Source organism: Leopardus geoffroyi, chromosome B3 (assembly GCF_018350155.1).
Source record: "Leopardus geoffroyi isolate Oge1 chromosome B3, O.geoffroyi_Oge1_pat1.0, whole genome shotgun sequence".
Classification (NCBI taxonomy): Eukaryota; Metazoa; Chordata; class Mammalia; order Carnivora; family Felidae; genus Leopardus; species Leopardus geoffroyi.
Window position 1 is genome coordinate 60,107,282 of NC_059337.1, and position 25,552 is coordinate 60,132,833.

The 25,552-nt window shown below is 42.9% G+C and overlaps 2 protein-coding genes across 9 annotated transcripts in view; one reads left to right on the forward strand and one right to left on the reverse strand.

Moving 5' to 3' along the window:
* TUBGCP4 (tubulin gamma complex associated protein 4) overlaps positions 1-10,434 on the reverse strand; it is a 37,250-nt gene extending 26,816 nt beyond the window's left edge. Inside the window, exons 1-4 of the mRNA XM_045447983.1 lie at positions 10,081-10,434; positions 4,155-4,283; positions 991-1,113; positions 580-633 (exon numbers count right to left, since the gene is read on the reverse strand). Coding sequence (XP_045303939.1) covers positions 580-633; positions 991-1,113; positions 4,155-4,283; positions 10,081-10,158 — 384 coding nt within the window. The 5' untranslated portion in view covers positions 10,159-10,434. The remainder of the gene's footprint in view (positions 1-579; positions 634-990; positions 1,114-4,154; positions 4,284-10,080) is intronic.
* Positions 10,435-10,441: 7 nt separating this feature from the next.
* Positions 10,442-23,409, forward strand: ZSCAN29 (zinc finger and SCAN domain containing 29). 8 transcript variants are annotated; one of them, XM_045447979.1, is made up of 6 exons: positions 10,442-10,523; positions 11,481-11,912; positions 12,398-12,602; positions 14,427-15,122; positions 17,841-18,311; positions 20,786-23,409. In XM_045447979.1, exons 2-6 carry the CDS (start codon positions 11,595-11,597, stop codon positions 21,652-21,654), a joined length of 2,559 nt encoding a protein of 852 aa, XP_045303935.1. In that variant the 5' UTR covers positions 10,442-10,523; positions 11,481-11,594; the 3' UTR covers positions 21,655-23,409. The 8 variants fall into 8 exon arrangements, with proteins under 8 accessions (XP_045303935.1, XP_045303936.1, XP_045303932.1 ...); XM_045447976.1 differs by having other exon boundaries at positions 10,472-11,168; XM_045447977.1 differs by having other exon boundaries at positions 10,472-10,983.
* Positions 23,410-25,552: the final 2,143 nt, after the last annotated feature.

Sequence of the window (25,552 nt, forward strand, 5' to 3'; positions counted from 1 at the left end):
GAGAATCTCAAACAGGCTCTGCATTGTCAGCACAGAGCCTGATACAGGGCTCAAACTCACAAACCGTGAGATCATGACCTGAGCCAAAACCAAGAGCCGGATGTTTAACTGACTGAGCTACCCAGGAGCCCCAAGTTAGATTATTTTTTTAATTCCTCATTTTTTCTTTAAGATTTTTTTTTATGGTTAAATAATCCCTCTGCCCAATATGGGGCTCACACTCACAACCCCAAGATCAAGAGTCACTTGTTCCACTGAATGAGCCAGCCATGAATCCTGTAAGTTAGATTATTCTAACAATATCAACAGATTTCAAGGCATTTTGTTATTTGTTTTGTTTTTTTTTTTTTAACATTTATTTATTTTTGAGACAGAGAGACACAGAGCATGAACAGGGGAGGGGCAGAGAGAGAGGGAGACACAGAATCTGAAACAGGCTCCAGGCTCTGAGCTGTCAGCACAGAGCCCGACGCGGGGCTCGAACTCACGGACCGTGAGATCATGACCTGAGCCGGAGTCGGATGCTTAACCGACCAAGCCACCCAGGCGCCCCGGCATTTTGTTATTTGGACAGCATACCTGATCCAAGGAGTAATTGACATGTGATATGGACAGATGGGGGTCAGCCAGGAACTGCAACAAAAAACACTGTGATTAAGGCTCCATATGAGACATCTCGAATCTATTTGATCTCTGAAAACTAGGTGGGAATCTGAGAATAGGCTCAGTGTTAATTTTAGGCTATGGAGAATCGGTAGTTTATGGATTATTAATTCTGATTTTTCAGGTGAGAAAAAAACAAGGGCTCTGATACCTTTGCCATGATCTGCACACCACTTTGATCACGGCTTGGGCAATCACAGAGTACACTCTACCCCCTAGCCACGAAGAAAACAGCTCTCTCTTAGCTATCTGACCACATCCAAGGGTATTTCAAATTCAGGAATGTGCCCTAATCTGCTCTCCCAGAGACGTTGTTCCCTCTCTCACCTCTTGTTCCAAATCAAGCAGTGCTTGGCGATAAGGCTGCAAAACTGAATCCAGTCCTGTGCAGAAGGCCCTTAGGTAGATTCCATGTAACCCACCTTGGCCCTGCTGAGATGGATGGTGATCCTGAAATCAAACAAAGAGAATTAAACCTCACAGCTCAGACTCTAAAACCTGAGGAAGACATTATCCCTTAATAGTATTATTGTTTTTGCTTAAATAATTCCACATCAAAGCAGTGCTTCGGTGAGAGGAAAGCCTGACTAGAGAGGCCGATTTTGAGTTCTGACCTTTTAAGATGTGATAACATTTTAATTTCCCAAGCATCCTACATGTTACAAACAACCAGGTAGAACCTCATATTGGGGCACCTGGGTAGCTCAGTCGGTTAAATATCCAACTTTGGCTCAGGTCATGATATCACAGTTTGTGGGTTTGAGCCCCGCATCAGGCTCTGTGCTGACAGCTCAGAGCCTGGAACCTGCTTTGGATTCCGTGACTCCCTCTTTCTCTGCCCCTCTCCAACTCATGCTATGTCTCTGTCTCTCAAAAAATAAATGTTAAAAAAAAAAAAAAAAAAAGAACCTCATATTGTCAGTGAAGGTTTTCTACAACTAACCTTATCACTTCCAGCTGAAATCCCTTTGGTGGCTTCCCACTGCCCCAGAATAACATCTCCACTCCCCTACGTGGCATACAATGATTTCTACATTCGGGCCCTTAACTCTCTCTCTAAAATTATCTTTTACTGCTTCCAACTTCGCATTCTCATTTCCAAACTACCCACAGCTCACCAAATGTGCCTTGCTTCTATTTCTCACCCCCACGAATGTGGATGTGTTCCACTTATAACCTTGTACTCATCTTTGTGACAAATGCCTACTCTTCCTACAGGACCCAACTCAAGCATCTCTTCTCTCAAAGCCCTTCCTAACTCTCCCTAGGAAACGAATCGCTCCCTCTTTGTTGATTTCATAACATCTCTATGTAGTGATTGAATTGTTCTTTTGTTTATATGCCCTCCTCTCATGACCAAGAACTTCATGAAGGCAGGACCCACACTTTATTCATCTTTGTATTTCAGCTCCTAGCACAATTCTTTGAACACAAGGTAAATATTTAGTGAATAAATAAAATCACCTCAATCCTCCTTCTAAAATCCCTTCTGCCTGGCCTGGTAATTCATCAGGAGCATGAATCTGATAGTCAACATGGGGAGTGATAAGACTCTGACTAAGAGCCAATTTACAAATATGGCTTGTCTTTCAGGAAACCTGCAATTTTTTCTAAGAGCCTCTTGTAGTTTTACCGGGGCAACTGCAGAGGGAGTGGACTAGAGACCACGATGATTGGCCTCTCTGGCTGCATACTGATTTGGGTGATCAGGGTCTGGTGACAGTAGACACAATAGCAGAATTCCACAACAAATGGGGTAGGAAGCTTGGACTCAGGGGTTAAAAGGCACAGTGTAGTCAGGGGATGCCACAAAGGATACTAGCAGTTCCTGAAGATAAAGGTTCACAGCTATAATAAGACCAGCATGGGCATGGGATGAAATGGAACAGATTGGCTTACAAGTAGCCAATTTTATTTTGATCTTATGGCATTCCAGAGAACTGAATGTCTTCATTTATCACTAAATGAAAGAGAAATTAAGTATTCTTTTTACTGTTCCAAAAAAAGAGGCACTACAGCTATCTTTAGAATTCAGGAAAGTGGGGCGCCTGGGTGGCGCAGTCGGTTAAGCGTCCGACTTCAGCCAGGTCATGATCTCGCGGTCCGTGAGTTTGAGCCCCGTGTCGGGCTCTGGGCTGATGGCTCAGAGCCTGGAGCCTGTTTCCGATTCTGTGTCTCCCTCTCTCTCTGCCCCTCCCCCGTTCATGCTCTGTCTCTCTCTGTCCCAAAAATAAAATAAAACGTTGAAAAAAAAAATTAAAAAAAAAAAAAAGAATGCAGGAAAGTAAGAATTCACATATTATATAAAATCCATACAGTCACACGAATACAGGGCAGATTTTTTTTTCTATTAAATGTTATATACAAAAAATTAAAATGAGGCCTTTTCATAATATGTGTGTGCATGTGTGTGTGTATAGGTTCCAACTCTGATAATTCATGTGCCCTCTTTAATATTGATTTTATAGCATTGATTAGATTTTCACCTCACATTTAGCTTATGTTTGGAAAAACCAATTTGAGAGAATCAAAATCCCTGTCCCAGAGATGAAAATACAAGGCATTATTCTCCAACTCCTGTGCCCTACAGATGGCCACCAAAGGCCTGACAACCAACTTATATAACAGAGGGTACTGACCTTATTTCAGAAACCTTTCCTTTTCCTTTCTAGAAGTCCCTGCCTTCCTCCTCAACCAGAATCATGGTTTTAAGTGGGGAATAGTCGTCACTGAATGAGTCACACAATTCAGCAATCTTTTTACTTACCACGGACAGAATTACAGACAGTTAAAAACAAAAGGGAACTTTAAAATCTCTCTTTAAAAAAATATGAGTGCTAACACTTTGCATGAATTACCTTATTTATTTTTTCTGACACTGTGAGATAGGCACTATTATCCCTATTTGATAGGTAAGTAACTGAGCTCTAGTTTCTGAGCATTAGGTTACCACCAGGCAGACTATGGCCAGTCAGTGATACAGCAGGACACAAATCCTTGACCTCTACACCATTAATTACAATTAACCCACCAATTAATGGGTAATATATATTAAGTGCTTGCTATGTGCCAAGCACCTTCTCTGATTTAACTCTTTTATTTACAAATGACAAAAATGAAACACAAAGATTTTAGTTGATCGCCTCCGTGCGACTAAGGTAGGTAGAAGCAAAAGAGGAAACAGATCTGAAACGATGCTTTATGATCTCACCTGTGGAACTGGAACTCTGGTCCAGCTCAAACTGATTTAATTCAGGTCTCCTAAAACACAGGCAAAGCATATTTCCTCTTATACTGATCTGCCTAAATTGGTCCCTGTGTATATTTTCTCCCTTGTTTGAGCTAGTTACCTAGCCTTCACTTGAATAATTCCAATGATGAGACATTCATAACATCTTGAGACTTATTTCACATCAAAGTTTGGATTCACTGAAAACTTGACATAGCTCCTGACCTCTGGAGGTGTCCATTCCCTGACAACAGCAGCCTACCTGCTGCTGCACATGGCCCGTGTACTGTTCAATGAACTCGGTGAAGCGAATATAGTCTGTGCCCAGCCGGCAGAGTCGATTCAGGACGCTGGTTTCACTGGGATGGAGAAATGGGAAGTCCTGTGACACCTGCAGGAAGAGGAACAGTCTAAAAACATTGATGCCTGCATATCTTTGAGGTGCTTCAAATACTTAATACTATTTTTTATTTCCCTTCTCAAGATGCCCATTTAAGCTTGGTAAATTCCAAACTGCTACAAAGGTGTTGTTCCCCATCCTGACCTAATTAGTCGATGACTGAAATAGGTAGTAACACACGGTAAAGAATTCAAACACTATCAAATGTTGTACATTACAAATAAGTCAGTCGGGGCACTTGGGTGGCTCAGTTGGTTAAAGTGTCCAATTCTTGATTTGGGCTCAGGTCAACCTCCCCACCAGCAGCTACTATTATTTGTTTCTCATGCAATCTTCTAGGCATGGCCTATCAGGATTTGGAGTTTTGGACGTGATTTCAATGGTCTCCAGTGATACTGCTCAAATTGGGATCTGCAGACTTCAGGGGTTTCTCATATTCTTAAGATCTGCAAATTCTCTATAAATTTTTTTTAATTCTTTTTAATGTTTACTTATTTTTGAGAGGGAGAGGCAGAGGATGAGCAGGGAAGGGGCAGAGAGAGGGAGACAGAATCCGAAGCAGGCTGCAGGCTGAGAGCTAACAGCACAGAGCCTGATGCACGGCTTGAACTCATGAAGTGTGAGATCATGACCTGAGCTGAAGTCAGACACATAACCGACTGAGCCACCCAGGTATCCATCTCTATAAAATTTTAAATTTTATTTTCATTTCAATTAAAATGTAAAATTAATGTAACGTGCTATTATCTATAAAAACACCTCATAACTGGACATATAAAGGTAGTGTTCATATTTTCACTTATATTTGGTATTTCATTTCACTGGGTATTTTTAATTTAAGGCCATAATATAACCTACTATGCTATATAAAGTTTCACAGCATTTCAAAAATAGAAAAAAAAGTTGTAGGAGAATGAATTTATTCAACCCATTTTTTTTTAAGTTTACTTCTTTATTTTGAGAGGAGAGAGAGAATGTGAGTGGGGCAGGAGCAGAGAGAGGAGACAGAGAATCCCAAGCAGGCTCTGCACTGTCAGCATAGAGCCTGACACAAGGCTCAATGTCAAGAACAGTGAGATCATGATCTGAGACGAAATCAAGAGTTGGATGCTTAACTGAGACACCCAGGCACCCCTCAACCCCAATTTTTCACAAACTGTGAAATATCCATACCATAAAACTTACCATTTAGCCATCTTTAGATGTACAGTTTTGTGGCATTAAGTGCATTTATTTACACCTTGTGCATCTATCACCACCATCCACCCCCAGTTTACTTTCCCAAACTGAAACTCTGTAGCCATTATTCCTCCCCCTTCCCCAACCCCTTGCAACCACCCTTCTATTTCTTGTTTCTATACTTCTGACCAATCTAAGTACTTTAAAACATTGGAAATAGAATATCTGTCTTTTTATTACTGGCTTTTTCACTTAGCATAGTGTCTCCAAGTTTCATCCATGTTATAGCAAGTAAGAGAATTTCCTTCCTTTTTAAGACTGAAAAATATTGCACTGTATGTTTGTGCCACATTTTGTTTATCCAAATCATCTGTCAAGGGACATGTGAGTTGCTTTTACCCTTGTATTTTTACCTTGGCTCTTGTGAATACTAATACTATAAACATGGGTATACAAATATTTGTTTAAGTCCCTTCTTTAACTTCTTCTGAGTGTATACCTAGAAGTGAAATTGTTGTTGGATCATCTGGTAACTCTGTGTTTAATTTTTTTGAGGAGTTACCACATCGTCTTCCACAGGCCTGAACCATTTTACATTCCCACCAGTAATATACAAGGGTTCTAATTTCTCCACAACCTCACCAACACTTGCTATTTTCTGTTTTTTTGATAAAAGTCATTCTAATGGGTAAGAAGTAGTATCGCATTGTGCTTTTGATTTTCATTTCCCTAATGATCAGCTATATTGATAATCTTTTCATTTGTTTATTGGCCACTGTGTATCTTCCCTGGAGCTTCGACCAACTTTTAATGAACACATACTTATCCAAGGCACAGTGTTAACATATCTAGTTTAAATAGGGAACAAAATCAGAAGTAGTTACTATCCCCAAAGAACTTAACATACTGCATATTTATATTGCGAGTACTGTATTTTGTGGATGCCATCTTTTTTTAAAGTTGTATTTATTTAGGTAATCTCTATACCCCACGTGGGGCTCTAAGTAACAACCCCGAGATCAAGGGTAACATGCTCTTCTAACTGAGCCAGCCAGGTGCGCCCGTGGATGCCATCTGTACATAACAATAAAAGCAGTAATAAATAGGCAAAGAAGAATTTTTCTGTTACTGAATCCACAATAATTTGTTTAGGAATCCACTTAACACAGATTTTAATATCACTGCTAACCATATCTTCCAGTTAATAACTTATGAGGTAACATGACTTAAATGCTTAAGAATCTGTCTTTGGAGGGTGCCTGGGTGGCTCAGTCAGCTAAGTGCCCTACTTGGGTTCAGGTCATGATCTCAAGGTTTGTGAGTTCGAGCCCCACATCAGGCTCTGTGCTGACAGCTCAGAGTCCTGAGCTTGTTTCAGATTCTGTGTCTTCCTCTCTCTCTGCTCCTCCTCTGCTCTCACTCTGTCTCTCTCTCAAAAAAAAAAAAAAAAAAAAAAAAAAAAGATTAAAAAAAATTTACAATGTCTTTGGGAGGCCAGTCTAAGTACTCTGTTAGTGCTATGTGTCCCTTCAGGCTGGATCTATAGCCCCCAGTAAAGCCTTGCCTGTGCCTTTCGAAGAAAAAAAAAAAAAAAAAGAAGCCACCATGAGTTGCCTCTTAACTTGCTTGAAATCTTAGGCAAGTTATAATACCTGCCTGTGCCTCAGTTTTCATACCCATAACATGGAGATAACAATTGTGAAGGTTAAATGTTAATGCATGTAAAGCCATGCACATAGCAAATGCTTGATACACGTAGCAATTTTTTACTATTACTTTTTAAAAAATATTTTTATGTTTATTTTTATTTTTGAGAGAGAGAGAGAGACACACACAGCATGAGTGGGGGAGGAGCAGAGAGAGAGGGAGACACAGAACTTGAAGCAGGCTCCAGGCTCGGAGTTGTCAGCACAGAGCCTGATGAGGAGCTCGAACTCACAGTGAACTCACAGACCGCGATATCATGACCTGAGCCAAAGTCAGACGCTTAACCAACTGATCCATCCAGGTGCCCCAGTAATTTTTTATTATTAACACAGATCTACCCAGTTATCAAGTGATGCTCCCATTAAAACCGGAATTCTAAGCAGTGCTTTGGTGGCAGAGTTTTACAAAAGTTCAAGGTCTAGCTATTCTGAAACAGCAAACAATACCTTGAATTTATTGGTACCATCTGGTGCAACCTACTTACATGAACAGGCATTCTCCATACTAGACTTACTGAAGTCAAAACAGAATATGCAGCCACATCTGCAGCTGTCATACTATTATTAAACTCAATGTTGGGGATTTAGTTTCAGCACAACAATAGTTATGTCACATTAGATGACTGGTTCTCAGAGGCAATTTTGCCCCATTTGGTAAATACCTGCAGATATTTTTTATTGCTACAACTCAAGGGGTACTACTGGCATCTAGTGGGTGGAGGCCATGAATGCTGCTTAACACCCTATAATGCACAGGCAGGACACAACCCCCAACAAAGAATTATCCAGCCCGAAATGTCAACAATGAGAAAGAAACCAGGCTGAGAAACCATGCATTAGATTAACATCATTTTGAATGCATCCATTTGGTAGTTTTGTTTACTTCGTAAAAATATTTGGTTTTACAGGTTTTTTTTTAAGAGCAATAAATTGAGCTTACACTCAAATAAATTTGAGCTTATACTTAGGTTAAGGTGTACGCATATTCAGTATTACAATAAAATGAATTTTGTCAACATTAGGCATTCATGACAATTTTTCCCTTTATTCAAATGTGAAAACACTGCAGAATGTATCAATATTTTCTGTTTTTAGTAGTCTTCTTTTCTTCCACAAATATCTGAACACCTACCAAGTGGCAGAAACTGTGCTGGCTACATAGATGAAGAAAACCACTGTAGTCTTCGCTGCTATGGGCAACCTATGTGGGAGAAAGACTATACACAGGTAAAAACTAATATAAACTGTGATAAGTCCTATAAGGGAAATAAGTTGTTGTAATGGAGAATAATGGCATAAGGGGAGGATACTTAAAGAGATGGTCAGAGAACATTTTTCTGGGGTGACTTTGAAGCTGACACCTTAAGAAGGAAAATATCCAGGGGCACCTGGGTGGCTCAATCTGTTAAGCATCCGACTTCAGCTCAGGCTCTTACCTACGGTTCATGAGTTTTAGCCCTGCATCGAGCTCTGTGCTGACAGCTCAGAGCCTGGAGCCTGCTTCAGATTTTGTGTCTCCCTCTCTCTCTGACCCTCCCCACTCTCTCTCTCTCTCTTTCTCTCTCTCTCAAAAATAAATATTTAAAAAAAATTTTTTTTAATAAGGAAAATGGAGACTTGAGACTTTATAAAAAAGAAAGGCAACTATCCTTCCTATACTTTATCTTTTTACTTCAGTCAAGCACCCACAAATACATCCTATACAGTTTCTTCCTTTATGCCTGCCATTGTTAGTTTTATAGGGGAAAATAAATAACAAGAGGAATCTGATTTATAGGTTTTATAAAGAATTTTTCTGCTCTTCTGCAGCCTATACTGGCAATTCTTACAGGAATAGGCATGACTTTTTTTTAAAGTTTTTATTTAAATTCCAGTTAGTTAACATAAAGTGTAATACTAGTTTCAGGTGTACAATATAAAGACACTCAGTGCTCATCACAAGGGCACTCCATAATCCCCATCACCTATTTAGCCCATCTCCCCACTTCTCTTCCCTCTGGTAACTATCATTTTGTTCTCCATAGTTCAGAATCTGTTGCTTGGTTTGGAATAGGCACGACTGTGATATGACAGAGTTAGACTCAAATCTTGCCATTACCAGGACTAGCCGCCACAAGTTCTCTGAGCTTCAGTTTGCTTTTTTGTAAATAAGGGCTAACAATACCTAAGTTACTAAGTTATTGAGAGGACTGGATAATAAAAAAAAAGCAGAAAAGAGTGGTTCAGACACCATAGCCAAGCAGGCCTGAGGTTCAAGACCAAGCTCGCTAATTACTAGCTACCAGATACAGGAAGTTGATCTGTGAAATGGAGACAGGTGATCCTGCAGATTTAATGAGATAATGCATACAGTACCTAGCCCTTCCTCCTTAAACATTTCTGGTTACGTGAAAGCCTCCCTTCCAAATTCTCCTAGTGCAGAAATTTCCAGCGAAAGGAGTAATGAGGGAAACACTCTCATTCATTTTTCAGACAACAAAAGTAGCTGACCTCTTATTATGTTAGGCGCTACGTATTTGGACGAGCTTTCAAAACTCACTTTAAAGCACTGCAAATGGGTGCGTGAAAATGGGTGAAACTCGCCTTACATCCAGTTCCCCAGCAACACGCGCTCAGACACCTCAACCTTACGCCCGGTCGCGAGCTCCCTCCTCGTCCCGAAGGCGGGGCCCTCCGGCACCGGCCTTCCATCCCCCAGCCTGGGCCCAGCCCTCTCCAGATGCCGTACCGCGCGCAAAGGCCCCCTCCCGCACTTCCCCCGTGACCAGTCTAGGGACACGCCTCCGAATCGCCTCAGCCTCTGCAAGCCCCACCCCCCGCCCTCGCAAACTCCTCCCCCGGGCACGGGCTTGGGTACGCCCATTATGCGCTCGCGAGTTCCCGCGCTCTGAGTCCGAACGTACCTGGAGGCCACTCCGCTTGTTCCACGTGAAAATGGACCCTGGGTATCCGCTCAGAGCCAAGAGTAGTTCGTGGATCATTCCCGCGGCGGATCTCGAGTCCTTATATCCGTCGCCACCTCCTGCAGCGCCCCTCCAAAGGAACACGGAGGCGAATGCTGCGTTCTGTGCAAGCGCCCAGGCCCCTGGGACAGGCTGTTCGTCCTGAATCCCAAGTGGCAGGACAACTGCGGGAAGAGTGGAAGGGAAAGGGTACGGGATAGGCGCGCCGCGTCCCGGAAGTGTGCCGCGCTCGGCTGGGCTCACACGCTCGCTGCTGCAGGGGCTCTGTTGGAGGAGTCTCCGTAGTTGCCCTTGCGCATGCGCCCGAGGCGCCCGTTCGGACTTCCGGTTTGAGAGCTGGACTGGGAGGCTGCAGAGCCGGGTTGGGGCCCGACCCTAAGAGGGTGAGGCAGGCCCGGGGGCAGAAATGCAAGTGGGTTGAGGGTCAGCCCCGAGAGGGAGACGCTCTCACGGGTAGTCGGAGGGTGCTCTCAGGGCGCCTTGGCCTGGTCGGAGGCCTCTGGAGGGACTGTACGACAGCTCCGAGAGTGACCTGGCCGGAGAGAGCGAAGACAAAGAGGCCGGAATCCCGCACCCGCCGCTCTTTGAGCTGAGCCCCACTCCCGCGAACCTCGCAGCCCTCCGAGCCCCTGGCCAGCAACCGAACTCGTCATCAGAAGACCCATTACTACTGCCCTCTCGGACTCCCTCTCTCCACCAACTGTGTGTGACTCCCTACGCCCACCGGCCCTTCTTCAGGAACCAAAACCAGTCCTCCCAATGCGCGAGGTTTCCCGTCAATAATTCCCGAACAGTTGCTGATCGTTTACTTCTGCTGTGAGGGAAAACAAAGACCAGTATTCAGTACTTGATTTTTGTCCTGGGTGGGAACTGGTAGTTGTGGAGTCTGAGGGGGCGGGGAGGATGTAAAGGGCCTCTGGAAGGACTTGCAGAGGTACTGGGAGAGATCAGCTGCGACCCGCTGGACAGAGGCTTTTTGTTGCCTTCAGCAGGATGGTGACTTGCCTTTAGATCCTCTCAAGCTCCAGGTTTCCCATATGGTTCAAACTCAGTTTGCAACATTGGTCAGGGGAGCTAAATGGGATCAGATTTGGGGGGAGGTGGAAGAAGAGCAGACAGTACTTTATTCTCTGCTGCTTCCCGGGGCTGCTGTGGAAGTCACCCAGAAATGCAGCCTTTGAAAGGTCTCTTTCCTTCATGTTCAGTTTTGGCTTGCTATCCTGAAGTTGGTGCTACCTCAGATGGCCATGTGGAGTATATGGGAAAGCAGGCCAGCTCTTGGCGAGACTTTAGACCTATGAGTGTATTTCTTCTGATAGTGCCATCTCTCTCTACCCTAGGAAGAAACTCTTCTTACAGTGAGAGACTCATCTGCAGGTGATTCTCCAAGGACATGGGAAAATAGGTGTAAGCCCTCGAACCCTTAAGTGGAGGGGAGCTGCTTTCTGCTGTGAATGATGGCCAAACCCACTCTGAGAGGGAATGGCCCTAACTCTGAGACCTTCCGACAGCGCTTCAGGAGATTTCACTACCAGGAGGTAGCTGGGCCCCGGGAGGCTTTCAGCCAACTCTGGGAACTTTGCTGTCGTTGGCTAAGGCCGGAGGTGCGCACCAAGGAGCAGATTGTAGAATTGTTGGTGCTAGAGCAGTTCCTGACCATCTTACCTGGGGAGATCCAGGATTGGGTACAGGAGCAATGTCCAGAAAGTGGAGAGGAGGCAGTGGCTCTGGTGGAAGATTTAGAAAGAGAGCCTGGAAGACCTGGAAGTTCGGTGAGAAGGGAGGGGGAATTCTAAAGTGTGTGACTGGGAAGGGGCAAGGATAAAGGGCCCAATTAAGATATAGGCAGGTTTAAAGAGGGGCACAATCTCCTTTGGTGATGCTCATTCTTCTGGTCTTGGAACAGGTAACTTTTTCAGATAGAGCTTGTCTGGAGATGCTACCTGGGTGTACCTTTGCTACCCTGTCACAATGAGTTATTCATGGTTTAACGGTGTTTTTACTTACGAGGGAAGAAAGGGGAAGTATTTTTTAGCTTGTAGTTGGGTTTACTAATTTGATCTTTTCCTTCTGGAGTTCCAGCTGCTCTAAGCTCATGGAGTAAGAAAGACCCTTGTTCACTGTTAAACCCTCTCCCCTTCCCCCCAACCCTAGCCATGTCCCAAGAGGATGAGCTCTTTTGGGGTATTAAATAATCTCCTCTGGGAGTGCCCCTCATTATAACCTTGCAGTGACAATTAATGGGGGTTGTTTCTAGGTCACAGTCTCTGTGAAGGGGCAGGAAGTGCGCTTGGAGAAGATGACACCCCTGAAATCATCACGAGAGTTATTAAGTGTTCGGCAGGAGTCAGTGGAACCCCAGCCCAGGGGTGTAACCAAGAAAGAGAGGGCAAGAAGCCCAGACCTGAGACCACAGGAGCAGATGAATCCAAAGGAGAAGCTCAGACCTTTTCAAAGGAGCGGTGAGGAGTAGATTCATATGGGAGGATAGGATGCCATTCTAAATTGGGAAGTAGGGTTGGGAATAGTGAGTGGGAAAGGGATTTTAGGAATTGAGTTGAAATTGTAGAGTATGCAGTTGTTGGAGACCTCCTGAAGGTATGTAGTTTAGCCCTCTGTTATAGTATTCTCATATTTCTTCTTGACGAGTCTGCCAGAGGATGGCTCCCCAATTTTTTTCAGAATTGGAACTATTTTATTTCCTCTTGGCAATGATGATACTAGGTCAGTATTTTCTAGATAAAAATTCTTTTCTATACTTGAAGGCACAGCCTCCTTTCAGTCATTTTCCTTCTCCAAATTAAACTGTATTTTATTTCCTTAAGCTCTTCCCCAGAAGTGCTGTTCTTTAAACTTACTAAGTTTTTGTTATTCTCCCTTGGAACCTTTAAATCTTCCAAATATTATGTTAATTGTGGAGAACTAAATTATATTATTCCAGGGAGGGGCCTGGTAGGTACAGGCAGAATAGGAATTTTACTTTTGAATTTCACTATGTTCTCTTTCAGTATAGCTCAACTAATTATTTGGTGATCATTGTTTACTTGGTAACTCCCAGGACTCTTACAGCTTTCCCATTGTCTTTGTGGCTAGTGCTTATTGTTGTACCTGATTTTGTAGAACTCGTTTTTCTTCTTTGTACTTGGTTGAACTCCATTTTTTTTGTTTTTTGTTTTTTTAACCATTTAACTTGAGGTTGTTTTGAATTCTGATCTTATCGTCTAAGATGCTAGCCTTCTCAGCAGTTTGTAAGGGCCTGTTTAGTAATTCAGATGCAATTCTACATAGAGACTTGCAGAATTAATCAGTTATTGAACACCTACATGTATTCTAATGCCTTGCAAGGTACTCTGCAATAAGCAAAGGTGCCTATTCTCAAAGAGCTTATGGTGTGATTGAAAGCAAATATGTGTTCAACTTAACTGTATTGAAACCATGCCAAACAATGACTTGTTACTCAAGTTGTGTGAGTACAGTAGGGGTTTGGCAGAGTGGGTGATGAGGAAGGGCAGTAGGGAAGGCTCATGGGGGGCTTTGGCAAATATAGCTTCTCATAGAATGGGTTCCATTTGGATAGGAGGGACTTAAAGGAAAGGCACAAAGTGATGAATAAATGTATGCTGCATTCTGGAGGGGAGTCTGATATGAATGGATAGTGCGTGGTAGGCATTCAGGTTAAGGTTCAACAGTATAGTGTTTGAACTGAGGAAGCAAGAACCTGGAGTCAGGCAGGACAGTGACTGTTGCAGTTATCTGGGTGTGAGAGGATAAGGAGTCTAGACTTGGATGGTGGCCAGAGGAACAGAGGACATACTAAAGTGAAAAACTTTTAGAACTTGGTGATAGTGTGAAGGAAATGATGAGTTGAAGTCCCGCCCACCCCCCCTCACGCCTGCTCCTCTCTCTCTTGAAATCACTCTTGAGTTTAGTTTTCTAGCCCCAAGCAGAGAACTTACAGGAGACAGGAGGTGCCTGTTCCCAGCAGTACCAAGACCTGCCTGTAAGTGGTGAGGAAGGCTAGGGAGCAACATGGAGCATAACTGTTTGCTCTGAACACGCAAACAGAACCTTTTCCTCTCTTGTCACCCTGCACTGGAAAATATTCTCGTTATTTGAGGTTTTGTGTACTTTCTCCAACCCACTGAACTTTCTGAAAACACTTACTTAGAAACTTTCTTTATAAAAGCCTCTTGGATTAAAAAAAAAAAAAAGGCAGATCTGAACTCAGAGGTGTTTTTATGATCAATCCAAATTATGATATCCTTTGTTTGCTTCCCTGCAAGCAGGATTTCCATTTCCTAAATCCGGTGTGGTCTCCAGATTGGAGCAAGGAGAGCCATTGGTCCCTGCTCTGGGCTCCAAGGAGAAGGAACTCTCAAGAGGCAGTCACACAGGAGATAGACAAATGCATGCTGATCTGTTATCATCCAAGAGAGAGAGAAGGACCTGGGTGGAACAGGATCACTGGGGCTTTGAGGATGAGAAGGTAGCAGGTGTGCACTGGGGCTATGAAGAGACCAGAACTCTCCTTGCAATTCTCAGTCAGACTGAGTTTTATGAGGCTCTCCGAAACTGTCACCGAAACAGCCAAGTGTATGGAGCTGTGGCTGAGCGGCTCCGGGAGTTTGGCTTCCTTCGGACCCTCGAACAATGTCGGACCAAGTTCAAAGGTCTCCAGAAGAGTTACAGGAAAGTCAAGAGTGGTCACCCACCTGAGACATGCCCCTTCTTTGAAGAGATGGAAGCCCTGATGAGTGCCCAGGTTATTGCCTTGCCCAGTAATGGCTTGGAAGAGAGAGCCTGTTACTCTGGCCTGGTGGGCAGTGATGCTGAGACTGAGGAGCCAGGGCAGGGGGGTTGGCAGCATGAGGGAGCAGAAGAGGCCATGGCTGAAGAGTCTGACAGTGATGAAATGGTCCAGGAAGCCACCCCCCAAGACCCCGACAACTTGACTGCACCTGTTCTTTTTCGAAGCCCAAGTGGTAAGAAGTTTTCCTTTTGGGGGTTCTGTGGTTAGATCTGAGGAGTTATGGGACTGAATGTGCAGTCAGCAAGTTTAATGTCACCTGTCGGCTTTGTCACTTAAACAGAACAAAGAGGTACCTTCTCAGTTCTATCTGTATTTCGTTCTCTTTTGTGGGAAAATTAGATAATAGTAAGTAGGGAATAATTTTAGATATTTTAAAGAAGTACACTTAGAAAATTCTAGAGAGCTCTTAAAAAGAATATCATTCCTGGGGCCCCTGGCTGGCTCAGTCAGTGGCACATGTGGACTCTTCATCTTGGGGTCATGAGTTCAAGCCCCACGTTGGGCATGGAGCCTACTTAAAAAAAAAAAAAAAAAAAAAAAAGTATCATTTCTTCCATTTCCATATTAAAATGTATTTTTTTTTCCTGATTATAAAATCATTTACTGCTGAGAAAAACCCAGAACTATGTTAGCTTTAAGGAGAATATTTACTGAGCACCTTATACAAACTGGTGTTTTATCTTTTATTTCCCCACTTCTCAATGTCAATTTATTATGTGTTCCTTTCTACATAGCCTAGCCTAGAGAAGGACTGCCCAAAGTTAGAAACGTTTTCTAAGACTCCTCTATGAGATTTGCAACACACATAGTAAGAAATCTTGTTTTAACACTTTGTTGAAATATTGTTTGCCTATGGAACTGTTTTAAAGTGTTATTTATTACTGTTGATATAAGTTGTATAACTATGTTGTTATGGAAAGAGCACCGAAATATGAGTCAGGAGGCCTTGTTTCTAATCTTGACCACTCATCACCTAGGCGACCTTAGTTATCTGACCATTTCAAAGTTTGTTACCTCACATGTAAAATGGGGCATGGCAGCAGGACTACATCTGTAAAATTGCAGTTTCACCGTGAAGTGATTTTTTTCCTTTCATTTTTTTACTATATGTGTTGTTACTTTGTGTTCTACTCTTCTTGTCTTCCTATCTTCCATTTTTTCCTTTCTCAAGATCTTTCATTCTTTTTGTCACTGGAGTAAGTGCAGGGTAAACCACAGATGTGGCACATGTGCCAGCTGCTATTTTCATTATCTTTGTTCTTTTCATCTTTTTCCACTGCTTTTTCTGTTTTTCAATTCTTTCCCCCACTCCTTTACCTGCGGTAAGCGGAGAATAATGGAAGCAATGTCCTCTCCAGTTGGCTGGCCAGTGGGAGGAAGACTCTGTGAATCTCCTTTCCCTCTACCATGGGGACCTTCAGGGAGCAGAGTCTGTAATCACACTGAAGTAATATTACCCCAAGGCGGGGGGGGGGGGGGTTGGCCTGCAGCACTAGTAAATGTTCAGGACAGGAGATGCTGTCTGCGCTGCTTCCTTCTTTCTGGCTTCCAACCAGTCCTTCAGTCCTAAGGATAATAAGGTGCATTACTATCAGGTCTTCTCTTGTACCCTTCAGGTCTTTGCTATTACTGGGCTTGCATTTTTGAGACCGTGGCAAATGAAGAAGGGTCCTAATAGGGATTAGGCAAGTGTGAAAGTGTGAAAGAGACTGTTCTTTGGGGTCTTGAGTCATTCTTTGGAAAACTTAATTCATAAGGAAGTAGAGCTGGTGGAAAAAGAATGATCTGAGAAGTTAGGGATGACTCATGACAGTGATTGACTGGGTCTTATTCCTTTGACCAGTTATTTTCTAGTTAGGATCAGAATTCCAGAGAATCCCCAAAGGCATCCTGTACTCTTGACTCAGTGTATGTAATGACTGTTTCAGTGATCTGGTGGAAAGGTTTGTTTGTTTAACAGAGAGGGTGCAAGTGTGAGTGAGTGAGAGAGAGAGAGAGAGAGAGAGAGAGAGAGAGAGAGAGAGAAAGAATGAATCCCATGCTGACAGTGCAGAGTGGGAAGCAGGGCTCAAGCTCACAAACCATAAGATCATGACCTGAACTGTAGTCGGGTGCTTAACTGACTGAGCCACCCAGGCATCCTCCTTTTTTTTTTTTTTTTTAATTTTTTTTTTTCAACGTTTATTTATTTTTGGGACAGAGAGAGACAGAGCATGAACGGGGGAGGGGCAGAGAGAGAGGGAGACACAGAATCGGAAACAGGCTCCAGGCTCTGAGCCATCAGCCCAGAGCCCGACGCGGGGCTCGAACTCACAGACCGCGAGATCGTGACCTGGCTGAAGTCGGACACTTAACCAACTACGCCACCCAGGCGCCCCGGCATCCTCCTTTTTTTTTTTTTTTTTTTTTTTTTTTTATTTTAAAGTTTTTTTTTTTTTTCAACGTTTATTTTATTTTTGGGACAGAGAGAGACAGAGCATGAACGGGGGAGGGGCAGAGAGAGAAGGAGACACAGAATCGGAAACAGGCTCCAGGCTCTGAGCCATCAGCCCAGAGCCCGACGCGGGGCTCGAACTCACGGACCGCGAGATCGTGACCTGGCTGAAGTCGGACGCTTAACCGACTGCGCCACCCAGGCGCCCCTGCATCCTCCTTTTTTAATGGCTAAACAGAATGTAGGAATAAAGGTCCCTATGAAATTGCTATACAATATAGAGAAGCAAAACATTCTATAATGAGTTTGTATAGATTTGGGAAACATGAAGTGTTTTTATTTTTTCACCTAGAAGCCCAAGCTTAGGTGATTTTTCATCATGCACTTGATAGGGCTGAGGAATTAAGGCTATAAAGCCTACATTAAGTGGTGCTGAAATTTCTTTTCTGGTGGCAGGTGTACACTGGGGTTATGAAGAGACGAAGACTTACCTTGCAATTCTTAGTGAGACTCAGTTCTACGAAGCCCTCCAGAACTGTCACCGCAACAGCCAGTTGTATGGAGCAGTGGCTGAGCGGTTATGGGAATATGGATTCCTTAGGACACCAGAGCAGTGTCGGACCAAATTTAAAAGCCTACAAACCAGCTATCGGAAAGTCAAGAATGGCCAAGCACCAGAGACCTGTCCATTCTTTGAAGAAATGGATGCTTTGGTGAGTGCCAGGGTTGTTGCCCCATCCAGTGATGGCCAGGAAGAGGAGACAGCCTCTTGCCCCATCCAGGAGGTCAATGAGACTGAAGCTGAGAAGCAAGCTGAGGTGGCAGAAGAGACCATAGAAGAAGATTCTGAGGATGATGAAGAGGATACTGAGGTACCCTTAGAGGTTGTCATGACCCGTGCTCCAGTCTTATTCCAGAGTCCCAGTGGTAAGATCCTTTTACTTTTTTTTTTCTTTTAATTTTTTTTTTTTAGTGTTCATTTATTTTTGAGAGAGAGAGAGAGACAGAGACAGAGCGTGAGCGGGGTAGGGGCAGAGAGACAGACAGAGAGGGAGACACAGAATTTGAAGCAGGCTCCAGGCTCTGAGCTGTCAGCAGAGCCTGACGTGGGGCTCAAACTCACAAACCGTGAGATCATGACCTGAGCTGAAGTTGGACACCCAACTGACTGAGCCACCCAGGTGCCCCAATCCTTTTACTTCTTAAGATTTAAGTAGCAAAGGGGAGGCAGTGGGATTTAGGAGAAAAATCCACAAACTGAAAACCAGAAGACTGGCCTCTATACCCAGCTCTCATGAATTCTTCTTGTGACCACTTTATCTCTTCTCCATGTTTCCTTCTTATTAAAACAGCTCAGAGGGTATATAAATGATTCACCTGACTTGCCTTCTCATACTACAGCATCAATCTGATGGCTGCAGACTTTATAAATTTGCTGTCTACATCTGAGCTGTTAGACAATTTACCTAGCAGGGTATATGAAAGCTAACATCTCCCAAATAGCATGCTGTATACTCATAGTGCGATGAAGTTGATTTTAAAGTTCATTCTTATTAATGCTTTTTCCTCTAGTTCCACTGTGTATTACCAGTTATATATCTGTTTTATTCACACATATGAAAACCCGATAACCTCTTTCTTCAGATACAGCTGGGCAAAAGTCTATGATTCCTGAGGGAATTGACCCTTTGAATCTTTTTTTTTTTTTTTCCAACGTTTATTTATTTTTGGGACAGAGAGAGACAGAGCATGAACGGGGGAGGGGCAGAGAGAGAGGGAGACACAGAATCGGAAACAGGCTCCAGGCTCTGAGCCATCAGCCCAGAGCCTGACGCGGGGCTCGAACTCACGGACCGCGAGATCGTGACCTGGCTCAAGTCGGACGCCTAACCGACTGCGCCACCCAGGCGCCCCGACCCTTTGAATCTTAACTGCTGTGTCAGAAAAAGAAATATTTCACTATGGCTTCCCTCCTTGTGGGAAGAATAATTCTGATTTTGGAGTCATACATGTACGTGAATCTGCATTCTCATGTCCATTAGTCAGCCGAGTGACTCAGAGCGAGTTATTTAACCCTGTAAGTTTGCTTATATATTAAGACCTACCTTATTAAGATTGACATAAACGAGGTACTATGGTGAAGCACCTAGCACAGTGCTTAGGCACATAGTAAGTATTTAATAAGTAATAATTTTCTTTTCCAAAAGTTCTTTAGATCTGCATTCCTCAAGGGTGTTCTGTGGAGCATTATGTCCATGGGGATATTAGTATGTTCCACTAAAAAATGCCTTCTACGTTTAGGAAATGCTCGATTACTCTCCTTGGAGGCTCACAGTACATACTCACATATTTAAGGTTTTGAGATTAAACTGAATCTAACAAATCTCTATCTCATGGGGCATCTCATAAGACTGGGCTCCTGGGTAGAAATACTGTCTTTCAGGGGTACATAAGCAGGCTGACACTCAGTATTTCTTTGCTCTCAGATTTAGCTCAGAGAATTTGGGATCCAGAATTTATCTGAAACATCTGAAAATTCAAAGTCCATTCACAAACTGAAAATCTGCAAGTATCTACAAATTCACATAACCTGGGCCTGGGAAGCCTGGTGTTTGGTTCCTAGAAGAATATTAAAGGGGTGTCTGGGTGGCTCAGTCAGTTAAGCATCCAACTTTGGCTCAGGTCATGATCTCACAGCTCATTGAGTTTGAGCCCCTCTGAGCTGTCAGCACAGAGCCCGGAGCCTGCTTTGGATTCTGTGTTTCCCTCTGTCTCTGCCCCTCTCTCACTTGTGCTCTCTCTCTCTCAAAAATAAACATTAAAAACAATTTAAAAAATTTTAAAAATGTATTAAAAGCTTAGCTTGGACATTAGAGTAATGCTTTTGGAACATTACATGATTATTTTTCCATGGGAAAAGAGAATGTTTTAGGGAAACAAATTTCTCTCTAGCAAAATTTCTCTCTCAGAAAGCCTTCTGTTCTTTGAAAGACACCAAATATTTTTCTACTCTGTTTTTATTCTCAACATAAAGGAATTTGAGGGAAGGGGACTCAATGTAGCTCTTTTGGATATAGGAGTTTCTCAGGGTTTTCCTGGGCATTTATGGACATATCTTAAAGCTGGTAAGTTTTACTTGTTATACTGAGAGGATTTTCTGAAGATCGTGGGTATCCAAGGAGAGTTAAAAGAATATATTAATCAGTCCCTGTAATAGATGAGAAGCATGTGATAGGTTACTAACTAGAGGAGTAAAAAATTGGAATTTTAATTGATAGTAGTCATTTGGGATCTAGTCCTTCCTAATTTTTACCTTTAATAATCTAATGTGATACTTGCCTAAACCCTGGCACGTAATATTGAAGAAATGGATAACTTCTAAAATTCTATTTTCATATCAGGTTTTGAGGCTGGATTTGATAACGAAGAGAATGTAAAACGAGATATTTCTGAGGAAGTACAACTACATAGGACATTACTTGCAAGGTCAGAAAGGAAAGTTCCCTGGCATCTTAATCAAGGTAAAGGCAGTGACACTGAATGTAGATCAGAACGACAGTGGGAAAAGACCCCAGGGGAGAGAAGAGGAAAATCAACACTCCCAGAAAGGAGTTTAGGTAAAGTTCTAAATCATCAGAAACCTTATTTGGGAGAGAGACCCTATAAATATCTCAGACACAGCAAAAGCTTTGGTCCGAACTCCCAGCTCATGCATCAGATATCCCATCAAGTGGAAAATCCATATAAATGTGCTGACTGTGGGAAAAGCTTCAGTAGGAGTGCACGCCTCATTAGACACCGGAGAATCCACACTGGAGAGAAACCTTATAAATGTCTTGACTGTGGGAAAAGTTTCCGTGACAGTTCAAATTTCATCACCCATAGAAGAATCCACACAGGAGAGAAACCGTATCAATGTGGTGAGTGTGGGAAACGCTTCAATCAGAGCTCAAGCCTTATAATTCACCAGCGAACCCACACAGGAGAAAAGCCCTATCAATGTGAAGAGTGTGGAAAAAGCTTCAACAACAGTTCTCATTTCAGTGCACATCGGAGGATACATACAGGAGAGAGACCCCATGTATGTCCTGACTGTGGAAAGAGTTTCAGTAAGAGTTCTGACTTACGTGCACATCATAGAACCCACACAGGAGAGAAGCCCTATGGGTGTCGTGATTGTGGCAAGTGCTTTAGTAAAAGCTCTGCTCTTAATAAGCACCGAGAAATCCATACACGAGAAAAACTTCTGTCACAGTCAGCACCTAAGTAAGCTCCTGAGAATTTAAAGAAAAGAAATATATCAAAATGGTTGGAAAAAGTCTGCCAATAGTGAGATCCATCTCCTATTCTCTGCCCAACTAGCTTAGGAAACACTCTAGGATTTACCCCACCCTTTGTTCCTATGTTTTTCCTGGATCTATGAATTCCCAAGGCAGTCATCTTAAGAATGAGAGGATGATTTCAGTCCCTCTCCTTGCCTGTATTTGAAATGACAGATGACACCTTTACCTCTCAGTGCCTATGTTGTTCCCTTAATAGGACTAGGTAGTAGATCCTATAGTTTTGATATATACCCTTATTTATTCATCCTGTTATTCAGCTGTATTTCAACTGGAAAAACTTATCACAGCACCATTTCAGGGAGAAGTTGTGAGACTTTTCTAATAGAGTGGGTCTAGCTCTTTATATAGTAAAGGAAATGCAAGTAAGAATGGCTCTTCGTGTTCATGTAAGCCTGTGCTCAGAATGACATTTGTCATGCACACTTCATTTACCTTACACGAGAGTTTAATGTCCACCTTGACTCTGACCTATTAAAGAATTTGTCAAAAGCCTAGGTGTCTATATGGGGAAACATTGTAAACCTTGTATAAATATTGAGTTATGAACCCTGAATTTCTTAGTTTCTTCCAAGTCTTAGATGTTCTCGAATAGAGTAATATTTAGAGCATCTAGTTTGATCTTTTTTTCTTCTTCCATCTCATCTGAATTTCATCTATCTCTTGTCCAGACGTGCAAAGAGCAAGCCAGCTGGATATGTTGAGAGAGAAAGCAGTTAAAGCTGCCAGTAGGGAATTGGCTGTGTTCCACACACTCCAGACACCTAGTTTAGTGTTATGTACCCCATGGGCACTTAATACTAACCTGCACTGAGCAGAAGCCACTGCCATGTTCCCATGGATTAGGAAACAGACCACTTGGTGCCAACAACTCTAGCCTAATGGCAGGGAGGACAGATTATTTTTGGTCATTGGAGTTGCCAATACTTGCACACATGCACACGCACACATTCAACTGTACACACCTATTTTTAGAAGCTCTCAAACACAACTATAATTCTGATCTATGTATAACCAAATAGTATTGAATTAATTGCCCATATATTCATAGTAGAGCACAAGGTAAACAGACTCTGTCCTTGTCCTTACAGTCTAAAACAGATGACACTGACATGGACAAACAATAAATGCACATGTAGAGCTGCAACAGTTTTAGAGAAATCTAGAAATATAGTAACATTATGCATAAATGCTAAGATCTAATGCATTAGTTTTCTATAAGAAAAATCTGGGAGGTATTTTTTTCTCTTTATTCAGGAAGGCTTCATGAAACAGCAAGTGTTTAAAGGAAGGAGGGTTACTAGGTAAATTAGAGTGGGATAAACTTTCCAAAATAAATCACAAAACTGAGTTCTGAGTGGGTGAGAAATGGGAAAATTGGGGAACAAAGTATTATGATAGAAGAAACACCAGTCTAAAGCAGTGCCTCAGGATCTGAGATGGTTTAGTAAGTGTGCTAGAATGTTTCTGAAAATGAGAGATTACTGTCTTTAGTATATTTATGTGTAGTTGTGTGTAAAAAGCATCAGTTGGTGTATCAGCAGATATGAATTCTGGTTCCAGATGTCTTGTGTGTAAGTCAACCTGTTTGTATCCAACTCCCTTTCTGTAAATCAGAATAACGTTTACACCTTAATCTGCCTCTCAGGGATACCATGTTAATAAAAAATTATGTCTATAAAGTACCCAGTGTTTCTTTCTGGTGCTCCCCCCCCCCCCCAAATGTACATGTGCAAGTTATTAAGTTGTTGCTGCGAGGAAAAGATATGTTTTTACCTGCTTTTTTAAAGCTCCCTATGTGGGCATACTAGAAATATGCCTGTTTGAATCTTCATGTTCTAGACTGAGAAACAAATTAGGAAGTGGTAAAAGAGAAATTAGAATAAAAATCATTCGTTGGTATCTGTATCTCTTATTCATTGGGACAGTCCATTAGGGCCTGTGTCATAACTGGGCATGGAGAGTAAATCTTATTTTAAAACACCCAGGACCAGCCCTCCAACCTACAGATGAAGAGAATGTACAAAAGGAATAGGGCAAAGGCAAACTCTTACTGGGAAATACCTATTTCATCTCAAACTAGCTTACAAACCATTTTCTGCTACCCAATCTGCCACTCCTGAGGCATGAAGCAAGAAATAACAGTCTTTACACATTCTAAGAGAGAAACCAAGGCTACTGTAGGTGGAGCAAGAGGATCTGTGCACCCTAACCTGCCCTTTTATTTTTTTTTCATTTTTTTATATTTATTTTTGAGAGACCAAGAGACAGAGCATGAGTGAGGGAGGAGCAGTGAGAGAGGGGGACACAGAATCTGAAGCAGGCTCCAGGCTCTGAGCTGTCACCACAGAACCCGATGTGGGGCCCAAACTCATGAACCGTGAGATCATGACCTGAGCTGAAGTCGGACGCTTAACCTACTGAGCCACCCAGCCTACCTGCCCTTTTAATACTCTTAAGAAAACCTTTGTGGAGACAGAGCGGCATGTGTACAAAGGAAGCAAGAATGTATTACCAGGAGCTAGATAGTCCTATCCTCCTCAGTTGTTTCCCTAGTGCTATTATTTCTTTTTCTTCATTTTTCCCATGCTATAATTTTTTTTAAAAATAAACTCTACCCCCAACGTGGGGCTCAAACTCATGACCCCAAGATCAAGATTTGTATGCTCTAATGACTGAGCCAGCCAGGCACCTGTCATTCTTCTTTTGATTGCTTGCTATGGCCAGTGCCACAGAACTTAATAACATAGGTTTTCTCTGTGTTGCCATTTCTCTTTTACTATAATCAGAGTAGGGAGGCTGAGTCTTATCAACTCTGTAGAGAACCAATTAGGAAAGGGACAATAAGAGAGGGGCACTTGGCTGGCTCAGTCAGTAGAGCATGTGACTCTTGATCTCGGGGTCGTGAGTTTGAGCCCCATATTGGGTGTAGAGATTGCTTAAAAATAAACTCTTTTAAAAAAAAAGGCGGGGGGGGGGGGGCGCCTGGGTGTCTCAGTGGGCTGGACGTGTGGCTTTGGCTCAGGTCATGATCTCATTGTTTGTGAGTTCGAGCCCCTGGGCTCTGTGCTGTCAGCACAGAGCCCACTTCAGATTCTCTCTTTCACTCTCTCTCTCTCATTCTCCCTCTCTCTCTCTCTCAAAAATAAACATAAAAATGCTCTCCCTCTCATGCTCTCCCTCTCTCTCAAAAATAAACATAAAATTTTTTTTTAATTTTTTAAAAATGTTTATTTATTTTATTTTTTTTTTTTTAATTTTTTTTTTCAACGTTTATTTATTTTTGGGACAGAGAGAGACAGAGCATGAACGGGGGAGGGGCAGAGAGAGAGGGAGACACAGAATCGGAAACAGGCTCCAGGCTCTGAGCCATCAGCCCAGAGCCTGACACGGGGCTCGAACTCGCGGACCGCGAGATCGTGACGTGGCTGAAGTCGGACGCTTAACCGACTGCGCCACCCAGGCGCCCCATGTTTATTTATTTTTGACAGAGAGATAGAGACAGAGCATGAGCGGGGGGGGGGGGGGGGGGGGGGGGGGGGCGGGGCAGAGAGAGGGAGACAGAATCTCAAGCAGGCTCCAGGCTCCGAGCTGTCAGCACAGAGCCCGACGCGGGGCTTGAACTCACAGACCGCAAGACCATGACCTGAGCCGAAGTCAGACGCTTAACTGACTGAGCCACCCAGGTGCCCACCCCCAAAGTTTTTTTTTTTTAAAAAGGAAAGGGAAGATGAGATGTGAACACTCAATTCTTCCATTATTCAATTCAAAATCTAAAATGAAATCTACTCCTATATACTCAAATAACTATCCAGGGAGATGCGTATC